Source organism: Cyprinus carpio, chromosome B24 (genome assembly GCF_018340385.1).
Source record: "Cyprinus carpio isolate SPL01 chromosome B24, ASM1834038v1, whole genome shotgun sequence".
In the NCBI taxonomy this organism is placed as follows: Eukaryota; Metazoa; Chordata; class Actinopteri; order Cypriniformes; family Cyprinidae; genus Cyprinus; species Cyprinus carpio.
This window is the reverse complement of record NC_056620.1, coordinates 9,953,680-9,975,001: the sequence shown is the minus strand read 5'-3', so window position 1 is coordinate 9,975,001 and position 21,322 is coordinate 9,953,680. Positions and strand designations below refer to the sequence as shown.

General features: G+C 37.6%; 2 protein-coding genes across 4 annotated transcripts in view; one reads left to right on the top strand and one right to left on the bottom strand.

The window, feature by feature from the left end:
- eloca (elongin C paralog a) overlaps nucleotides 1-124 on the bottom strand; it is a 1,463-nt gene extending 1,339 nt beyond the window's left edge. The window contains exon 1 of one of the 2 annotated variants that reach the window (XM_019103317.2): nucleotides 28-124. The gene's annotated coding sequence lies outside the window, so the exon portion shown is untranslated. The remainder of the gene's footprint in view (nucleotides 1-27) is intronic. The other variant, XM_019103316.2, reaches the window with a different exon arrangement.
- Nucleotides 125-1,141: 1,017 nt separating this feature from the next.
- Nucleotides 1,142-20,652, top strand: dcaf11 (ddb1 and cul4 associated factor 11). Of its 2 annotated transcripts, none has more exons than XM_042751862.1 (15): nucleotides 1,142-1,366; nucleotides 2,346-2,535; nucleotides 10,156-10,283; nucleotides 10,385-10,503; nucleotides 10,710-10,774; nucleotides 10,911-11,011; nucleotides 11,649-11,795; nucleotides 11,887-11,941; nucleotides 12,659-12,727; nucleotides 12,924-12,981; nucleotides 13,584-13,769; nucleotides 16,002-16,155; nucleotides 16,270-16,422; nucleotides 16,519-16,625; nucleotides 19,774-20,652. In XM_042751862.1, the coding sequence occupies exons 2-15, from the start codon at nucleotides 2,360-2,362 to the stop codon at nucleotides 19,879-19,881; spliced, it is 1,626 nt and encodes a 541-aa protein (XP_042607796.1). In that variant the 5' UTR covers nucleotides 1,142-1,366; nucleotides 2,346-2,359; the 3' UTR covers nucleotides 19,882-20,652. The 2 variants fall into 2 exon arrangements, with proteins under 2 accessions (XP_042607796.1, XP_042607795.1); XM_042751861.1 differs by having other exon boundaries at nucleotides 1,143-1,366; nucleotides 2,349-2,535.
- The last annotated feature ends 670 nt before the right edge of the window (nucleotides 20,653-21,322 follow it).

The window sequence follows — 21,322 nt, the reverse complement described above, 5'->3', positions numbered from 1 at the left end:
TAATAAATGTACAATTGTCACACTTACCGCGAATTAAAACAACAAAACAAGTTTCTTGAGGAACACAGACAGTGCTACAACTGAGTACTTCCGGTTCAAAAATGTGGTTCATAATTAAAAGTCCCCGCTCTAACCATAGATATGTATTTATCTGTGGCTCTAACATCCAACCAGCACCTAGCTTAATAAATGATTTCATTTTTAGATTACACACCAAGGTTGAAGAAGCTCAGAAAAGTCCAAACACACACTGATTGGAGATTTAATTAGTATGTAATATGTATGCAAGTATGTATGTATGTTGAGGAACTCTATCACTCAAAAACACTTAAAAAAAAGTATTAAACATAAATAAACCTTTATATAAATAGAACAATAATATCTAAATATATTTACATATACGTACATCTAGTAGCTGTCCAACAGATGGTGCAAATTGTTCATGCTAGAAACAGAATGAGAACCTTATGATTTCTATAAATATAATTTTAACTATAAACAATTTAGATATGGTTTCTCCTATCACACTATTACCTGATTACAGAATTTCGACCACTCTTTGAAACTCTTACATCTTTATTTACACTGCAAAATGAAGCTCTCATTTGCATCATGTTTACACTTTGTTGGTTATAATGAAATACTATTAAGTGTAGAATAGGCGAAGAAGTACGAATAGTTTAATTAAAAATGTATTTATTTATTTAATATTATTTAATTATTAGTTATTTTAAAATATATATTTTTACACTGAGTATGGGGGTAAGTAAGATTGCCACCTTCAATTTAAGTTTTTCTGTTTTTCTGGTTTTGTCATCAATGCTCGGCCAAAAGACGATGCCAGCCCAGGTTTCATGACTGTCATCTAATTACTTGTTTGTTTGTTTTTTGCAATAAATTAATATTAATACTTATACTAATACTAATAATAATATCAACAACAACAACAACAATAATAATATTAATAATAAGTCTATGGTCACAAGCAACTGCAATGACGTCACAGCAGTATAGTGTTAAAGGTTTGTGGCCAGAAAATACATAATTTCAATATAGACGGCTTCACTGTCCTGTGTTCAATTGTGTAAATGCACTGTTTCTATTTTATTTGTGTTCGCTCTGTGGGAGCGCGTCTGTGTGTCACGTGACCACAGGAAGGCAAGTCTCGAGACCGTAAACAACATGGCGTGCCACGAACCTGGAGAGTCGTAAAACCTACTCAGGGAGAGAGAAGCGTTAAGCGTGCTGAACTCCCACGTTTACAAGCTTAATTCTTGATAACACTGTTTTGTTGTTATTTGCCGAGGTCTGCAGGAAGAAACCAGCGGAGCAAAAGGGCTGTCAAAGCGCTGTTAACATTTAACTGGTAGGTGTCTCTCTTTTGTAGGTCGCTTACAGCTTGCTATCGTGAGCGCTAACTTATAAACAAAGGGTTGTTTTGGCTGTATATTTAACGTAATAATTAGGCTTTTATATATTTGGCGTTTTTAAACTCTTAGTTTGTATATATGAAACCATTATAAGAAGTGTTCGTCCCATGACATTTGCTCTTTTCAGTTCTAGCTTGTAATTTTAGCACGTAGTCAGTTACATCACAGCCTTTTGTCAGCTGTATGTCAGCAATTTAAATCAGCATTTAAATGTCATCATTTCTCAAGACAAGCAAACATTGGGATGTTAATTACACTGACTTACCACACAATTAATGAACTACATCTGCGTTAATTTTGGCCTAATACACATTTATGTGTATGTCCTTCACACATTTATGATCAGAGAAGTGTATTTCTTATTATTTGGGTGTATGTACTATTATTTACAGTGCTACTAAAACTGGTGTCAAATGTCTTTAATATTAACCTAGAATTGTTTATATCTTGCCCTTTAAAACAATAATAATAATGTTTCCTTTTTTATTATTTCTCAAACATGTTAAAATGCTTAAAAAAGCCTTAATAAAGTCCTGTAGTGAAAATGTGTAAATCTTTTTTTAATATAAATTCATGTTTCTATTCAGCAGTGCATTAAATTGATCAAAAATGTTTTTTCGTTTTCACAAATTATTAGGCATCACAACCATTTTCAATATTGATAATAAGAAGAAGAAATGTCAAAATAAAATAAGCGTATTTTTGACACTGAAAACTGGAGAAATGGCTGCTGAATATTCAGTTGTGCCATCACATGTATATTATTTGAGTGTTTGTCATATTTTTGACCTAATTATTAAAAGATGGTGTTCAATGTCTTTAAAGAAGTGTTAGCATTATTTGTAATATATCTTCTTTTTCATAATGACATGAATGTGATTGCTTGAACTGCTAATTTCTGAATAAATGTTTTGGAAGACAATCAGTCTATGGGCTCTCAGTCCAGTTCTGGGATGTCCGGTCGGGGCTCTGGCAACAACCCAGACCAGTCGGAACCAGAACCCAACCAGAATTCCAATCAGACGGGTCGCACACAGGCCGAGAGGCAGTCAGGATCTGAAGAGGACGTCGATTTGGCACAAGTTCTGGCGTACCTACTGCGAAGGTAATTACAGTATATGCATAAGCTACAAAACATTGATTTTGCGATGCCTTTGTCTGGGCTGCATTTTAAACATGTTTTGGAGCTCTGCCGCTTCCTCTTTTGTTATATGGGTATTGTAAGTGCAGAAAAACGCTTGTCTTTTATTTTGTATTTTGCGTGTATGTTTCCAGGTGGTTTGGTCACGTGGGATCGGTGTGTGTATATACCTGGTAGCGTTTCCTGTTTGGGTTAGGTGTAGTAGAGAGGGGGTGAGTAGCGGGGAGTGCTCACTTTCTGTTGACCGTTTAATATCGATTTGTTTCTACTTGGTCTGTTATTAAGCCAATAAATGTTGTGGGATTTGCAATGAACAAAACGCGTCAAGGATTATTCCTGCTGCTTAGCCTCTCAGCGGCTATAGGTTGCCGATACATTTAGTCAACAGAAAAGCTACACAACTCTTGGATTATGGACGCAACTTGGAAACGACTGTTTCTGCATACAGCGTGTTGTGGCGGACGTGCACCGTGAAATGGATCGACGGACACGACGCACATACAAACGGCAAACGAGGTATGTCAGCGGTTAAAATGGATTGCGCTGTATTGCTGTTGTGGAAGACGCTGTTGTAGTTGTTACAGTTGGATTGGCATTGGATTGGCATTGGATTGAACGAGCTTTGTGTTGCTCTTGCATGTTTATGGGCTCTCGCGTGCCGCCTCGCTACGTTCATTTATTGTTTGGTTCTGTGAGCGCGCTGTTTGAAACGGAGCTCACATTGTCCGTAGTGTTGGAGAATGAATTCTGAGGATATGGAGCACGCTGTTGACGGCAGCAAACGAGAGCGTAAACCCACGGCAAAGGCCTTGGTGGCTGAAATTGAAGCCTTGCAAAGGTATCGCAAGAGTAAAGTGAATAAAGTGAAGAATTTGATTGGGTCAATGAAAGAGCTGATGATATGTGATGACAATGCGTCTCAAGTGTGTTCAATGTTGAAAACGATACAATTGCTGATGGATGATGCATCTGTGTTACATAAAAGAGTGTTGCCTCTACTACCTTTTGAGGAGCAAAATAAACAAAATGAATGGTTTGACTCAATTTTAAAACATTATAATGGCTTTGTGTATGACGTTCAACAATGGACGACTGAAACTGGGAAATTGAATCCTTGCACTGATCTTTCTAATATCTGTGAGCCTGTGGTTGGGGAAGCCATATATGCAACTTCTCAAGGAGTTTGTGGATCTGATATTTCACCCTCTGTTGACGTGGTGTCCACGACTCAGCCCTCTCATGTACAAGCAGGAATGGATTCTGGGAACTTTGAAAATGAAATTCAACCAACGGATAGTGCTTCAAATATAAGCCGTAAAAGATCTTTGGTAGCGACATCACATGGGTCTCGATCAAGCCGATCCTCCATTCGTCTTAAGGCTGAGGCAGAACTGGCTGCTTTATTGGCTTCCCAACAAATGCTGCAAAGGAAACATGATTTAGAGGAACAGGAGGAACTGTTGAGGAGAAGGAGGGAAAAACTGGAACTGGAAACTAAATTAGCAGTCAATGGCAAAAGTAAAGGTGTATCAAGACGTTCATTCTGCATCTCATTCATCTGTTGATAGGATTGTGGTTAAACCCCTTCATGCGATGGCAGAACCATTCGTTCCTTCAGCTAGTGTGCCAGTGGCATCAGAGCCTATGCCTGTAATGCATACATCACATGTCAATTACCCACAAAGGATTTCTCATTATTCTCTATCTCAGTCAGGACAACAACCATCAACAAGATCTAAAATGAAACCTTCACAATCTACATTGCCTAACATGTCATCATTGGATAGTCAGAATACTGAATATGCTCACGGGCCAAGGTTAAGTTTTTCATAATGATGCGAGCCATGCAAGCATGCTTCAGCTTATGGGTAAGCAGAATGAAATAGCTACTTTATTAGTTAAACAGCATAACTTGTCTTCACTTCCACCCAGAGAAATACAGTCCTTTGATGGAGATCCATTGCGCTTTCATGAGTTTATGCGTACATTTGAGGAAGTGGTGGAAAAGAAGGCAGACAACCCAGGAGACTGTCTTCGTTTCCTGGAACAATACACACGAGGACAGCCGAAAGAGCTTGTTAGAAGTTGCCAGCTCATGACCCCTTCACAAGGTTATTTAAAGGCTAAGGCATTGCTTAAGGAAAACTTTGGCAACGAAGTAAAAAAATAGCTTCATCATATATGGAAAAGGCTCTTTCATGGAAAGCTATAAAATCAGAAGATGCGAAGTCTCTGCAAGAGTATGGTCTTTTTCTAAGGAGTTGTTGCAACGCTATGCAAAACATTCACTATATGAATGAGCTGAATCTTACCACTAACATGCAAATTATCCTCTCAAAGCTTCCTTATAAACTCAAAGACAGATGGAGAGTCGTTGCATACGAGTTAAAGGAGCGACGCCACAATCAAACCACCTTTTCTGATGTTGTGGACTTCATCGAGAGACAAGTAAAAATTCTATCTGACCGGTGTTTGGTAATATTCAGGATGTGTCACCTGTTGGAGGTAGGAAGATGAACATCAAAGTAAGTCAGCCAAAAACTAGAAGCAGTTTTGCAACCACTATCACTGCTGTGCCTGAAATAAAAGAACACCATAAGATGTCAACCAACAGAATCTGTCTCTTCTGTAGCGGTGAACACATGCTGGATGTCTGTAATAAACTTACCAGAAAAAGTCACAGAGAAAAAATGAACTTTCTGATGATGAGAGGAATCTGCTTTGGCTGCTTGCATACAGGACACCTCAGCAGGGACTGCAAAAAGAGAAGTATCTGTAATGTATGTAGTCTTAAACATCCTAGTCTTCTTCACATTTATCCTCATGAGAAGGTAGACACTTTGAGCAAGAAGAAAGACGAATTCAAGTCAGCGGTTGCTAGTGCTATGGTCTCTCTCCAAACTAGTGGTCTTACTGGGGCTGGTAATGACAACTGTGCGTTACCTATCGTTCCAGTGTGTGTTAAATCAAAAAAGGGAAATGGCGTGGTGATGACGTATGCTTTTCTCGATTCTGGGAGTTCCGCTTCTTTTTGTACAGAAAGTTTGATGAACAAGCTCAACCTCCCTGGAAAAGAGAGTTAATATTCTTCTCAGAACTATGAGTCAAGATAAATCAATTGGTAGTTACGTTCTGAAAGACCTGGAGGTTTCTGGCTTGAGTCAAGAATATTACTGTGCATTGCCTGAAGTGTATACACAGAAGATCATGCCCGTGACCACAGTAAACATCGCCTCACAGAAAGATCTTGAGTGTTGGCCTTATTTGAGTCATATCTGTTTACCTATGATTAACGCTGGCATTGAGCTTTTGATTGGAGCTAATGTTCCAGAAGCATTGGAGCCTTGGGAGGTCATACGTAGTCAAAATAATGGCCCATATGCTGTAAGGACCATGTTTGGATGGACCGTTAATGGACCACTTAAAGGAGTAGGTATAAATGGAGACGATGCTGCCAACCAACTTCCTGTGACTGTGAATAGGATTGCAGTAATGAAATTGGAAGAGTTGTGGAAGCAGCAATTTAAGGCCGATTTTCCAGAGACTGCTCATGAAGAAATGTTAGGAACATCTAAAGAAGAGCAGCAGTTTATGAATTTTGTGTCCAATTCCGCAAGACTGATTAATGGTCATTATTACATCGGTCTACCATTCAGAAATGCTGAAGTAGCCATGCCTATGAACAGGAGAATTGCAGAACAACGTGCTTTAACTCTTCAAAAAAGGTTTAAAGTAAATTCTTCCTTTCATGCAGATTACACTGTCTTTATGGAGGATGTGATCCGTAAGGGTTATGCAGAAAGGGTACCTGCGATTGAACTGGAGAGACGTGATGGACGTCTGTGGTATTTACCCCATCACGGTGTATATCACCTCAAAAAAAACACAAGATTAGGGTTGTGTTCGATTGTGGAGCCTCTTATCAGGGTACATCACTGAATAGCAAGCTTCTACAAGGTCCAGACTTAACCAGTTCATTGGTGAGTGTACTTGTACGATTTAGACTGGAATCTATTGCCCTGATGGCCGACATTGAAGCCATGTTCCATCAAATCAGAGTTCACCCAGAAGATTGTGATCTCTTGAGGTTTCTGTGGTGGCCAGAAGGTAATGTAAACAGCAGTCTGGAGTAATACAGAATGGTGGTTCATTTATTCGGGGCTACATCATCACCTAGTTGTTTCGAGTTTTGCATTGAGGAAATGTGCAATGGATCAAAAGGATCTATTTGACCCCAAAACAATGGATGTTGTCTTCAATAATTTCTATGTGGATGAATGCCTTGTTTCCGTACCTTCCGAATCAGATGCTGTGCAGTTGTACAAGGATCTTACTAGTATGTGTGCTAAAGGTGGATTTCATTTAACAAAATGGACGAGCAACAGCCGTGCTGTATTGGGTGTCGTACCAGAGAAGGACCGAGAGAAAAAGGTAAAGGATTTGGACTTCGATCGTGACACTTTGCCAGTGGAAAGAGCATTAGGAGTGCAATGGTGTGCTGAATCGGATGCCTTTCAATTCAAAGTGGTAGTAAAGGATAGGCCTCTTACCAGGAGAGGAATTCTCTCAGTGGTTAGTTCCATCTATGATCCTCTGGGGTTCTTGTCACCTGTGATTTTGTCTGCCAAGAGGATACTGCAGGACCTGTGTAGGGAGGGAATTGGATGGGACAATGATATTCCATCAGTGTATGTTCAGCGTTGGATGCACTGGCTGGATGATCTGCATCACTTGGAGAGTTTTGAGGTTAGAAGATGTTTGAAGCCTGACGGGTTTGGAGATGTAGCATCTGCTCAAATGCATCATTTTTCAGATGCAAGTGAACAAGGATATGGTGTGGTATCCTATTTGCTGCTCCATAATGACCAACAACAGGCATATTCTACCCCTTCTGGTGAGCAAGGCAAGAGTTACACCATTAAGGTCCATTACAATCCCTCGCCTGGAACTTACAGCTGCCACTCTTGCAAGCCGTATTGACAAGATCTGGATGAAAGAACTCAAGATGCCTTTTCAGAATTCCGTGTTTTGGACTGATAGTACTTCAGTACTTAAATACCTTCGAAATAGCACCTCAAGATTTAAGTGCTTTGTGTCTAATAGAGTGTCCGAAATCTTGAAGGTTTCTGATGTAGAACAGTGGAGGTACGTGAATTCGTCAAGCAATCCAGCAGATCTGGCGTCTAGAGGAGTGAAGGTGGATTCATTTTTAAAGAATGAGTCGTGGATTTCTGGTCCCGCCTTTCTGGTTCGATCACAAGAGGAGTGGCCTATGGACCCCACCTATAGGGATGTGATTTTGCCTCATGATCCTGAGATTAAAAGGAGTGCTTTGGTAAACATGATAGAAGTCAATAAAAAATTTTGACCCTATATCATATCTCTTTGATTACTTCTCCTCTTGGATTCGACTAAAGAAAAGCCGTAGCATGGTTCCTTCGTTTGAGACAAATCTTGATGGACCGTAGCAAGGAAAGGAAACGATTGCAGAATTTCTCTCGTCTGCTCTGATACGGATTCATATCAACAAGAGATGATTATTAATCAGGAAATGCAGAAGTTTGAACCTACAGTGCGTAAGAACTTCCTTTCGTTGGAAGAATTGGAAAAGGCCGAAATGGAAATCATCCGACTTTCTCAAATAAAGAGATTCCCGGAGGAACTAAAGAGTCTACGTAAGTGTGGAGTAGTCAAACGAAGTAGTCCTCTTTATAGCCTAAACCCAATACTTAAGTGTGATATCATCAGGGTTGGTGGACGCCTTGATAACGCATTGATTTCTGAACACTCTAAACACCCAATTATACTGGCAAAAGATCTACACATTTCTAACCTAATCCTGCGACAAATTCATGAAGAAGTGGGACATAGTGGACGGAACTTCATGTTGGCGGCTCTTCGACAGCGATATTGGATCCCTGGAGCTAGCGTAGCCATAAGAACATTTCTGTCAAAATGTGTAGTGTGTAAAAGGTTCAACGCAATTGCAGGTCATCAACAAATGGCTGATTTGCCTCAGGATCGTGTCTCCCCAGACAAACCACCCTTTACTTATGTTGGACTAGATTGTTTTGGCCCATTTGAAGTAAAGCGAGGGAGAACCACTCTAAAGCGTTATGGAGTCCTTTTCACCTGCTTGAACATTAGAGCTGTTCACATTGAGATGGTTGCATCATTGGATACTGACTCATTCATTCACGCACTCAGACGCTTTATTGCTCGACGAGGACAAGTGGCTGAAATACGTTCAGATAATGGAACTAACTTCGTTGGAGCCGATCGTGAATTAAAAGAGGCGATACAAAATTGGAACCACAGTCAGATATACGATGTTCTTCTACAAAAGAAGATTAAATGGACTTTCAATCCTCCTACCGGTTCACACCATGGGGGGATCTGGGAAAGGCTCATCAGGTCAATAAAGAAAATACTAAACTCCATTCTTCGAGGGCAAAGTTTAAATGAAGAAGGTCTTCATACTTTTCTGTGTGAAGTAGAGTCTATACTTAACAACCGACCCATAACTAGATCATCTTTGGATCCTGATGACATGGAAGCTTTAACACCTAATCATCTTCTCCTTCTAAAAACAAAGTCTACATTACCACCCGGATTGTTTGAGAAGGAAGATTTGTATGCCCGTCGAAGATGGCGTCAAATTCAGTATTTAGCCAACCAATTTTGGAAAAGATGGATTGGTGAATATCTACCTTTATTACAGGAACGGCAGAAGTGGATGGTGAGGACAAGGAACTATCAGTTGGGAGATGTTGTACTGATAATGGATGAAAATGCACCAAGGAGTTCCTGGATCATGGGCAAAATTATTCAAGGATTCACACGGCAAGTTAAGATTAAGACTATGAGTACCTGCCTGACCAGGCCAATCACAAAAATTTGTCGCCTTCTTGAAGCTGAGGAATTTAAAGATTAGCTATGACTGACATTTGAGAGCTCTCAACTGACTCTTTCGACTTGACCTTTTGACTTGGACTTGATTGAATTACTTGATCTTACTGACTTAGACTGGACTTTTACTTTTTGCTTCATGCGGCTACAATGATGAACATTTTGAGTGATCTGGACATTTTCACACATACATTTTCTCACATTTCCTTTTTGTAAAAACAAAAAGAAAAAAGAAAATCATGTATAACAATTAATTATGTAATGTATGTTAATATTGTTCATATTTCGATTGTGTCTGTGATTTATTACAGGTTTATTGTATAATAATCAGGGGCTGGAATGTAAGTGCAGAAAAACGCTTGTCTTTTATTTTGTATTTTGCGTGTATGTTTCCAGGTGGTTTGGTCACGTGGGATCGGTGTGTGTATATACCTGGTAGCGTTTCCTGTTTGGGTTAGGTGTAGTAGAGAGGGGGTGAGTAGCGGGGAGTGCTCACTTTCTGTTGACCGTTTAATATCGATTTGTTTCTACTTGGTCTGTTATTAAGCCAATAAATGTTGTGGGATTTGCAATGAACAAAACGCGTCAAGGATTATTCCTGCTGCTTAGCCTCTCAGCGGCTATAGGTTGCCGATACAGGTATTAAAAAGAGTTCTTCCCTTTTCTCAATTATAGGGGCCAGGTCCGCCTGGTCCATGGAAGTGGAGCGACAGGCCTACAGCTCGTGCAGTCATATTCAGACTCAGATGAGGACAGCGATGGGGCCTGGGATGGGCGGCTAGGACATCGATATGACCCTCCAGGTGAGAATTATGGACTGTATGGCATCATTTTCAGTCTATAAAAGTGAGCTATAAAACACAATTCTGTGGTCATTTACTATGCCTTATTGTTTCTCACTCAGCGGATGCCCAACCAGACACACAGGAAATTGACCACAGTGAGATCCGCACTCAGATCCTGCTTGCCACTGCTTCCTCGGGCCAAAAGGGCAGACACAGTTTCACACATATGCTAGCAGAGGTAAGATGTGTCTCTGGATGTATATCTTGATGTGCAGGGCATGTAACAATACAATGAGTCTGAATGAGCAGCTCAGCTGTTTTACTTAGCAGCTCTTCTGATTTGTAATTAAGAAATCAGGAAATCTTGATACAGCCAAATAGAGTAGAGCTCACAAATGTTGCAGCGCTCTATAATGTACTGTAACTGTGTATTTCTTTCTGTAGCGGGAAAAGGGACGGTGTTGTGGGTCGAGTTTCTCTCATGGAGAGTGCAGCCGAATCCGTTCACAGTAAGTGCAACATAAATGTTATGCTATAACAACTATACTGTATATTTGATGCATATACAGAGGCACATATGTCATTAGATTTGAATTTTTAATAGTCACTGCATACGTATAATAAATCAAATACATTTCCTCATAGCTTCCTGCCTAATCATGTGGTATACAAAGACACCTATCAGCAGAAAGTCTTTTGTGGAGTCTACAGTGATGAGGGAAACATGTTCCTGTCTGCATGCCAAGGTGAAACAGTAATTCAAGACTTTGTCTTTAGTATTCATTTTCTATTTTTAGTAGTTTCCAAATTTCAGTCATGTCTCAGATATGTTCAAATAACAAAATTCTACAAAAGACTAATTTTGTAATTGTTTCGATCTTTAATTTAAGCACATAAACTACTGTTCGAAAGTTTGAGGTCAGTAAGGTTTATTTATTTATTTATTTTTGTAAGAAATGCAAAAAATGCTTCAGACTCATAAAGTGGCACTAAAGACATTTATAATGTTACAAAGATTTCTAGTTCAAATGAAAAAAAAAAAACAGCTGTTTTCAACATTGATAAAAAAAAAAAAAAATGTCTTAAGCACCAAATTAGCTCATTAGAATGATTTCTGAAGGATCATGTTACACTGATGTCTGGAATAATGACTGCTGAACAATCAGCTTTGCCTTCACAAAAATAAATAACATTTAAAAAATATTAAAATAGAAAACTGTCATTTTAAATCGTAATAATAATTCACATTCTGTATTTTGATCAAATAAAAACAGACTACATGAGCTTAAAAGACTTATTTCAAAAGCAAACATACGAAAATCATTGAACTGTGTAGCGCAAACAGTATCTTATACGCTCCTTTTTCTGTCTTTGTTTTTATAGATCAGAATATCAGGTTATATGACACTAGCAGGGGCCGTTTTACTCTAAAGAAGACAGTGAAGGCCAGAGACGTGGGCTGGAGCATTCTGGATGTGTGTTTCACCCCTGATGCAAGTTGTGTGCTGTACTCCAGTTGGTCTGACTACAGTAAGACAGGGCCAGGTCACTTAAACTGCTTTGTTGGCACTACTGTCATTTATTCCAGTACTGCATATCTGTCTGTGCTCCCTCTCTTTAGTCCATGTGTGCAGTGTAGATGGGGACAGTGAAACACACACCGCCCTGGACCTCAAGTTAGTGTTTCCTCATAGTACATTTTAGCATTAAAACTCAGGTAATCACCTGTTTGCTTCCTCTTCATGTGGATGACAGACAGTAGAACAGATTTCCATAATCATTCATCACTACAGCCATCACGTGACTGTGAGCTAACCAAAACTGAACACGATGGCAAAGTGTAATCTGAAGGAAGTTTGTTTTCGAAGTAATAACCAATTGTGGTTGCTTTTTTAGATTTTAGGAACGATTCTTAATTGTTTACTAATTAGTACACTTCTTTTTTTTTTTTTTCATATATAATCATATGTTTATTCTCATAATATGTAAGAACAGTAATCCCTCTTATTGAAATTATAATTAAAGTGCCAATACACCTTCAGATATGCTAATAATGGCAATAGTTGACTTTGCCAGCATGTCTTTCTGCCTCTTCCATTAAATTCACATGACCATGTTGACGTCTTCGCCGCATTGCATAACATTTAGTGACCACCATGTGATGATAAACTGTAATGTTATGCTTTTAGAGGTTTGGTCTTGCTCTGTTCTTTCCCAAGGTAGAGCTGTGTGAATGGAAATGAATTTAGATGTTTAAAGATTTATATTTAATGATGTTTTAGTTTAGCCTGTGAAGTATATTGAACGTAATCGCCATAGAAATGACTGTAGTTGTTAGTGTTTGCTGATTATTGAAGGTTGCTGATGCTGACAGGTGTCTGTTCTTTTTCCAGTCCTGATGAAAGGAGGTTTTGTGTTTTCTCACTGGCAGCATCCACAGATGGAAAAGAAATTTTAGGCGGGTTAGTAACATACTATGGTCTAAAAAAACTAACCCCAGAAAGCGATCCTTTAGTAACTCATTATTAGTTTTTAAATCTGGATTTTTTTTTTAAACATGCTTTTATTTTATTATTTTATTTTATTTTACCTACCATACATAGAAACCTAAAGTGTTCTTTATTTCTTAATGAGATGTGTTTTATCTCTATCAAATAGAGCAAACGATGGCTGCCTGTATGTGTTTGATCGTGAACAAAACAAGAGAACTCTAAAGGTATGATTCACACATTTGTAAAATAATAGAAGGGCATACGTTTGCACTCTTAATCCAGGGACAAAATTACTTAAAGGGTTACTCCATCCCAAAATGAACATTTTGTCATTATTCACTTACCCCCATGTTGTTCCAAACCTGTAAAAGCTTCGTTCGTCTTCGGAACACAATTTAAGATATTTTGGATGAAATCAGGGAGGCTTGAGACTGTCTCATAGACAGTCCCTTTAATAGTTATTTAGAGGCTAGTGGAAGAGAATAAGTCAGAAATATCCCTTTATCAGTAACCCAAAGATGTTTGGTCAATTTTCATCTGCTGCACTTCTAAATACAGTAAATGTTAAATTAATGGTGCATGCTACCTTTTATTGGATCAATATCTGTTAACTCTACTGTCATCCTTTCATACTTCTCAGCCCTCCTGTGACTTTAAGCCTTGCGTAATCTTTACAGCTCCTCAGTCTCAGTGCATCAAAGCTCTAACCTTCTGAATTGAATGTGGTCATTGATATGTAAGATAGATTTACTGAGAACATTATGCAGGCATTGCCCTCTGTAGCATGACTCATGTGAATTTGGTTGTTTATCTCATCATCTTTCAGATCGACGCTCATGAGGATGATGTGAATGCCGTAGCGTTTGCAGACAGTTCATCACAGCTGCTGTTCTCAGGCAGTGATGATGCTCTGTGTAAGGTCTGGGACAGACGTACCCTCAGAGAAGACAGACCACAGCCTGTGGGTCATCTGGCTGGACACAGAGATGGAATCACCTTCATACACAGCAAGGTATGGTATCATTGTCAAGATACTGTGTCTTACAGTAAAGTTAAACCTTTTACATAATAATATGTGATTATAAACCAGATTATTGTGAGCATAGTATTGGTAGATATAATTATTATTATTATTATTTTAATTGAAATGTTCAAGAAGGCTGCTTTTATGTAATTCAAAATACAAAATGCAATTCAAAAATTATTTTTACTGTAAACAAATTTTTACAGTAATCATTCTAATATGCTGATTTGCCTTTCAACACACATTTCTTATTATTATGAATGTTGAAAACAGTTATGCTACTTAATATTTTAATGGAAACAGTGATAAATTTTTTCAGGATTTTTTTGATGAATAGAACTTTAAAAAGAACAACATTTATTTGTAATAGAAATCTTTTGTATTCTTTTCTCAATTTAATGCCTTCTTGCTGAATAAAAGTATTAATTTCTTTCTTTTTTTTTTACTGACCCCAAAATTTAAACAGGACTTTACATAGAGTAATCATTTATCAATTTATGTAAAAGAATAAATCAAAACTTACAAATAAATACTATAGCATATTTAAAACTATTGATGTTTAAAATGTACTAAATTAATATATTAGTATATAAATTAATAATTTACTTTTCAAATTGTATTTATAGATCCCTTAAAAGTTTGTAAACATTGCAACGTCTCCGGGTGGGCGGGGCTTAGCTGGAGGCAAAAAGAGGCGCGGACGCAAGGTAGACAAGCGTAAACTAGCACCGTTTTAGGAGGTATTTATTAAACATGGATGCAGAAGAAGGTTCGGAACTGCCGAATATGTACAGTCACTGAATCTGCGGGACCGTGACAAAAAAAATAATAATAAAAAAAGTGGGAGTTAGCATACATTTATCAATTAATTCAGTTGATCACTCAGTTCACTGACCAAACTGGTTATCTGACCAAAATATAATGACGAGTGGATAACCTTACAGTAGCCTAATTTATTTATTTATTTATTTTTAGCTAAGCCTGGTGTAGTTCTTGTATCTTGTTCTCATTGGAAACATTTTAACCAGGTTTTGGATATTTCCTAGACAACATATGAATTACTTTCGGGTGGTTTGGGGAATTTTGTCAAGGCTTATTGTCTAATGTAACCTATCGCTGGGCTAATTATGATTAGCAATGTGGATTATTTTAAGAGACCATTCAAAGGATGGCACACACATCTATCGCTGTATGTTTGTTTAACATTTAAGCTAGCTAGTGCGCTGAAGGTTGGCGACTTTTCACCTATAAAACATAAACTTGCTGATTTGTACTAGCTAAACCAACACACCAGTACATATGCATAGATTATTTTACCTAATATGAAGTGTGCACTGCAAACACGAGCATTATTTATGATCGTCTGTACGCCGTATTGCATTCAACCACAATTGTCTTCTTGATTTCTGTGAAGGAATGTCGGCAGGGATCCGGTGAAACTTTAGTTTTGAACCAAAAGTGCTGTTCCTTCTATTCTGGCAGCCAAAAACACAAGACGACATTTTAAAGTAAAAACCTCAAACTTTTAGCGCGCCTGCTATGAGTTCTTCCTTATGTTTTGCCTCCAGCTAGAGCGGTGACGTCACAGTGACGTAGGCGATTAAGGGGTCTATAGAAATAAAATATTTAAAGCAATTTATGGTTAAGTATTAAAACTTTTCAGTAGCATTCTTTCTTGCAATTATGAATAATAAAACATTATTTGTAATGTCATATTATTTGAAAAGTAATTATTTACATTTTTATTTTTAAATGGTACTCTTAGTCCTCGATAAATATAAACCCAAGAAAGCAAAGCAAACTACATGCCAGAAATATGTGGACACTCTCTTCTAATAGACCTTCATCACAGCGGAATAGATTACCGGAAGTTCATCTGCATGAGCATCTGCAGGATGATTTCAAAATCCAGTCATTTTCAGAGACAGGGAAAGAGATATTCTGATGATTACTGTGCACAGAATTTTCCAAACTCAACGGAACTTGTAGTTTTAATCCAACGATCTGAGAAAGCTGTGGCTTGTAAACATGCGTGATGATTTCACCACACTGTGTCAGTGCTCGCTTAATAGTGACCACAATGCTGCAGTGTGTGGAAGACCTGAAGAATACATATTTATTCATTTGTATAACATTTTAGTCATTATTCTGTCATTTTTACAGTCAATTCATTGCATTCCCTTCAAGCATATTTCAAGCAGCATTTGTATGTTGTTCTGGGGCGACGCTCGGTACTTGATCAGCAACTCCAAAGATCAGACCATTAAGCTGTGGGACGTGAGGAAGTTCTCACCCAAAGAGGGGCTTGCGGCCTCACGGCTCGCTGTCACACAACAGAACTGGGACTACCGCTGGCAGCAGGTTCCCCAGAGAGGTGCGTTACGATGCTTAAGTAACTTTACTAGACCTGCTTGTTTATTGTCAACATTAATTTTATACATACTGTAAACACAAAGCACCTGTTTTGACTCATTTTGTTGGCCTGCAGCACTTAAGAGGCACAAGCTGACTGGTGACACCTCTGTGATGACCTACAGGGGTCATGGGGTTCTGCACACGCTCATTCGCTGCCGCTTTTCCCCTGAATTCAGCACTGGACAGAAGTTTATTTACACAGGCTGTTCAACAGGCAAAATCGTCAGTAAGTGGAGAATAATAGCAAGTGTGAAACTGTTTCTAAAGTCACTTTTTATTGTTATCCAAATCTGTAATATTTTTCCTCCCATCTTTTTTGTAGTCTACGATGTGTTGACGGGATCCATTGTGTCCAAATTGTCCAATCATGATGCATGTGTGAGGGACGTCAGCTGGCACCCCTATCACAACAACATGGTCAGCAGCTCTGTAAGTAAAACCACTGTGTTTATTTTGTTAATGAAAACAATGATGAAAAGTATTTGTTGACAACCTTCTTTTCCATGACTAAGACTAGGCGAGGTGACACAACATCATTAAACACTGTGACTATAACTATTATTATTGACTAAAATACAATAATAAAAAAAAACGCTACATTCAAAATCTATCTATATTGAAAAAAATGGGAAGACCTCCAGAAGTTTTTGTGCTTGCGGTTGCCAAATATCAAGAGCTTTTCTCCTATGATACATTTTCCTCCTCTGTTTGTACTTGTACTTAAACCTGGCAACCGTATACTATCTGGTCTAAGAAAACAGCACTGATCTTCTGAAAACAATACGGCCAGTTTGTGTTCCTTCACACAGATGCTCCAGCTAAATCTGCAATGAAACCACCTCAGTGATGAATTTATAAATCCACATGTTTCTCAACAATAATGTTTGCAATTGTGGTTGCTTAAGAAATTGTTTTTTTTAATAGAAAAACATGAATAGAATTTGGAATTAATAATAGCAATTTCAGCTATGTTTCAGCTTTTGAGAGAAAACTTTAAGTTTACCAGTTTTCATAATGTAGGGCTAATGTGGGGCTAATATAATAAATCAGGAAACAAGATGATTAATAGTAATAGGATAGGTAAAATAAACCATGTGTATGATTTGACATTTCCTTGATTTGTGCTTTTAGGTGAAAGTGTAATAATTCTGATGAAAGTTCTCAAGTGACAACAGTCACAGCAATCACGATTGTAATTTTTGTCGGCAGAGCTGGGTAGAGTACTTACAAATTGTAATCCGTTACTGATTCCAAATGACATGACAAAAATTGTTGTTCCATTAGAATCCATTACATTATACATTTTAGGTAATATAATCAGGCTACTTTTAGATTACTTATGACCTATCTTGTTTTCACATTGATTTAAATAGGAAAATCTTGTACTATATTGATAGAAAAATACATAGACTAAGAAATATATTCCATTTGTTGTTAACAACAACATGAAGTGCATTAAACATTATATTAAATCAAGGTTTCCCAAACTGGGTTTGTGAATGACCAGCAGGGAGTTTATGACATTAATAAAAAGCTAATAGTTAATTAAATCATTAAAATGGGAAAGCTGCAGTCCGTAACTTTTCTGTGTTCAAAATTTACAAAATGTATATAATAAGCGAGTACACCATGAATCCATTTTCCAAATCCTGTTTTTGGCTTATCCTGAATCAATACGGCACACCTATAGAAAGGAAAATTTAAAAGATGAAAAAGAGAAATTAGGGAAAATCAATAAATTATTCCTGTTGTGTAAATGATATGTAATCCATTAAAAGTAACTGTAATCTGATTATGTAATTTATTGTAAGTACTTTATTTTTGGAATCTGCATGTAAGCAGTTGCTACCCAGCTCTGTTATGTGGCATGACTGAAATATGATTAGAAGTTTAAGTTCACAAGATTTCATTGACTAAAGCTAGACTAAAATTCCCACCCTTTTAGTCAACTAAAACTTTACAAAAACTAAAAAGGACATTTGACAAAGGACTAAGAAATAAAAAAATATATACAGGTCCTTCTCAAAAAATTAGCATATTGTGAAAAAGTTCATTATTTTTCATAATGTAATGATAAAAATTAAACTTTCATATATTTTAGATTCATTGCACACCAACTGAAATATTTCAAAATTAGCATATCATGAAAAGGTTCTCTAAACGAGCTATTAACCTAATCATCTGAATCAGCTAATTAACTCTATACACCTGCAAAAGATTCCTGAGGCTTTTAAAAACTCCCAGCCTGGTTCATTACTCAAAACCGCAATCATGGGTAAGACTGCCGACCTGACTGCTGTCCAGAAGGCCATCATTGACACCCTCAAGCGAGAGGGTAAGACACAGAAAGAAATTTCTGAACGAATAGGCTGTTCCCAGAGTGCTGTATCAAGGCACCTCAGTGGGAAGTCTGTGGGAAGGAAAAAGTGTGGGCAAAAAAAACGCTGCACAACGAGAAGAGGTGACCGGACCCTGAGGAAGATTGTGGAGAAGGACCGATTCCAGACCTTGGGGGACCTGCGGAAGCAGTGGACTGAGTCTGGAGTAGAAACATCCAGAGCCACCATGCACAGGCGTGTGCTTTTGAACCAGAAACAGCGGCAGAAGCGCCTGACCTGGGCTACAGAGAAGCAGCACTGGACTGTTGCTCAGTGGTCCAAAGTACTTTTTTCGGATGAAAGCAAATTTTGCATGTCATTCGGAAATCAAGGTGCCAGAGTCTGGAGGAAGACTGGGGAGAAGGAAATGCCAAAATGCCTGAAGTCCAGTGTCATGTACCCACAGTCAGTGATGGTCTGGGGTGCCATGTCAGCTGTGGTGTTGGTCCACTGTGTTTTTATCAAGGGCAGGGTCAATGCAGCTAGCTATCAGGAGATTTTGGAGCACTTCATGCTTCCATCTGCTGAAAAGCTTTATGGAGATGAAGATTTCGTTTTTCAGCACGACCTGGCACCTGCTCACAGTGCCAAAACCACTGGTAAATGGTTTACTGACCATGGTATTACTGTGCTCAATTGGGCTGCCAACTCTCCTGACCTGAACCCCATAGAGAATCTGTGGGAATTGTGAAGAGAAAGTTGAGAGACGCAAGACCCAACAATCTGGATGAGCTTAAGGCCGCTATCGAAGCATCCTGGGCCTCCATAACACCTCAGCATTGCCACAGGCTGATTGCCTCCATGCCACGCCGCATTGAAGCAGTCATTTCTGCAAAAGGATTCCCGACCAAGTATTGAGTGCATAACTGAACATAATTATTTGAAGGTTGACTTTTTTTTGTATTAAAAAACACTTTTCTTTTATTGGTCGGATGAAATATGCAAATTTTTTGAGATAGGAATTTTGGGTTTTCATGAGCTGTATGCCAAAAATCATCAGTATTAAAACAATAAAAGACCTGAAATATTTCAGTTGGTGTGCAATGAATCTAAAATATATGAAAGTTGAATTTTTATCATTACATTATGGAAAATAATGAACTTTTTCACAATATGCTAATTTTTTGAGAAGGACCTGTATACTATGTAATACACTATACCTTTATAAGTCTTTTTTCCTTCCCGTTACGTTTGCTCAGTGGGATGGTGCCATCCGTCTGTGGGAACACACGCAGAACCACCCTCTGGACAAAGATCGAGAGAGGATGAACGTGGATATGGTGGACATGAAAACCAAACGCTTTTGATGACATCAGAGGTAGATGGTGCCATCATTGCAGGAATGGAATGAAAGAGGAATAAAGAAAAAACAAATCAGTAAAGAGAACAAATTTTGTGAAATCATATTGATGTAGTGTTAGGCAGGCTCTTCAGGTGTTGTTTGATTTCACATTACCTGCACAAAAGATGATACAAATATGTTTAAAGGATCATTTAGTTAATGGACACGGGGCGTGCTGTGATTTCTCTTTCACGCTTCTCTCTCAGCTCGGAGATGACCGTTTACGCTTAAGTGGAAGACTTTGAGTGAACTTCACCAATATAAAGAACGCATGATTTCAGACAGGCACAACTGCTTCGCTTGAAAAATTACTGTATGGTAACTGTGTTGCTTTACCCCAAAAAAAACAATACTTGCATAATGAAATATAGCTAAATATTTTACACCTGATGGACATATTTCTAAAAGTGCAACGGATTCTGGGAATAATTCTAAATATTGTAAGATATTTTATTGCTATTAATGTTCAGGATTTGATTTTGTAGTTCAATGTAAAAAAAAAAAATTTCTTTGTCAAAACTCTGAATGTGTGTTAAAAGTGTGTGTGTGTGTGGAGACATAGCTGTGGGTTTACGGGTACGGGAATGAGTTTCTTTATGTGTATGTGTGTGTGAGTGTGTGCAGATATGTTTTTGTTGACACAGAGGTTTGATTTGTGTATGGTTTAAGTGCATTTAGAATTTATTGGAACACTCACAAAATTGTTTTACAAGAATAATTAAATTTATGCACACAACTTTCTTTGTTTGGACTATAAATCGCTTCTCGGATATTTCAGCAAGAAATACAGTTAGTTTGCATTGCAAGCCAATTTTTCATGTGCTGCATGCATTTTGAAATTATTTTCAAGCAAGGTCAGAATTTAGGTACTCACATTGACAGTGACAGGGTCTGTATATTTAGTTCTGTATATTTGCTATATTGTAATGACAGAAGGTGACGCTAAAGAGGAGAACATGGTCTTTTCTAGCCTTTGAAGGGGAAAAAAATGGGCTCGGTATTTTATTTTTTTAAGAAATTAATACCTCTGTTCAGCAAGGATGCATTACATTGTTCAGAAGTGACAGTGAAGATATTTATAATGTTAGAAAGATTTAATATATATATAATATATATATATAAATATATATATATATTATATATATATATAATATATCTAGATACATATATATCGTATATACTACTATATCGTATATAGTATATATGTATCTATATATATATATATATATATAGATCATATATCTATATATATATATCTATATATATATATATATATATATATATATATATCTCGATAATGTTATATGTATAATATAAGATATAGTCTGGGGATCTATATACATATATAGGTATAGGATCTTATATATATGTATATATATACATACGTATATATATACATACATATT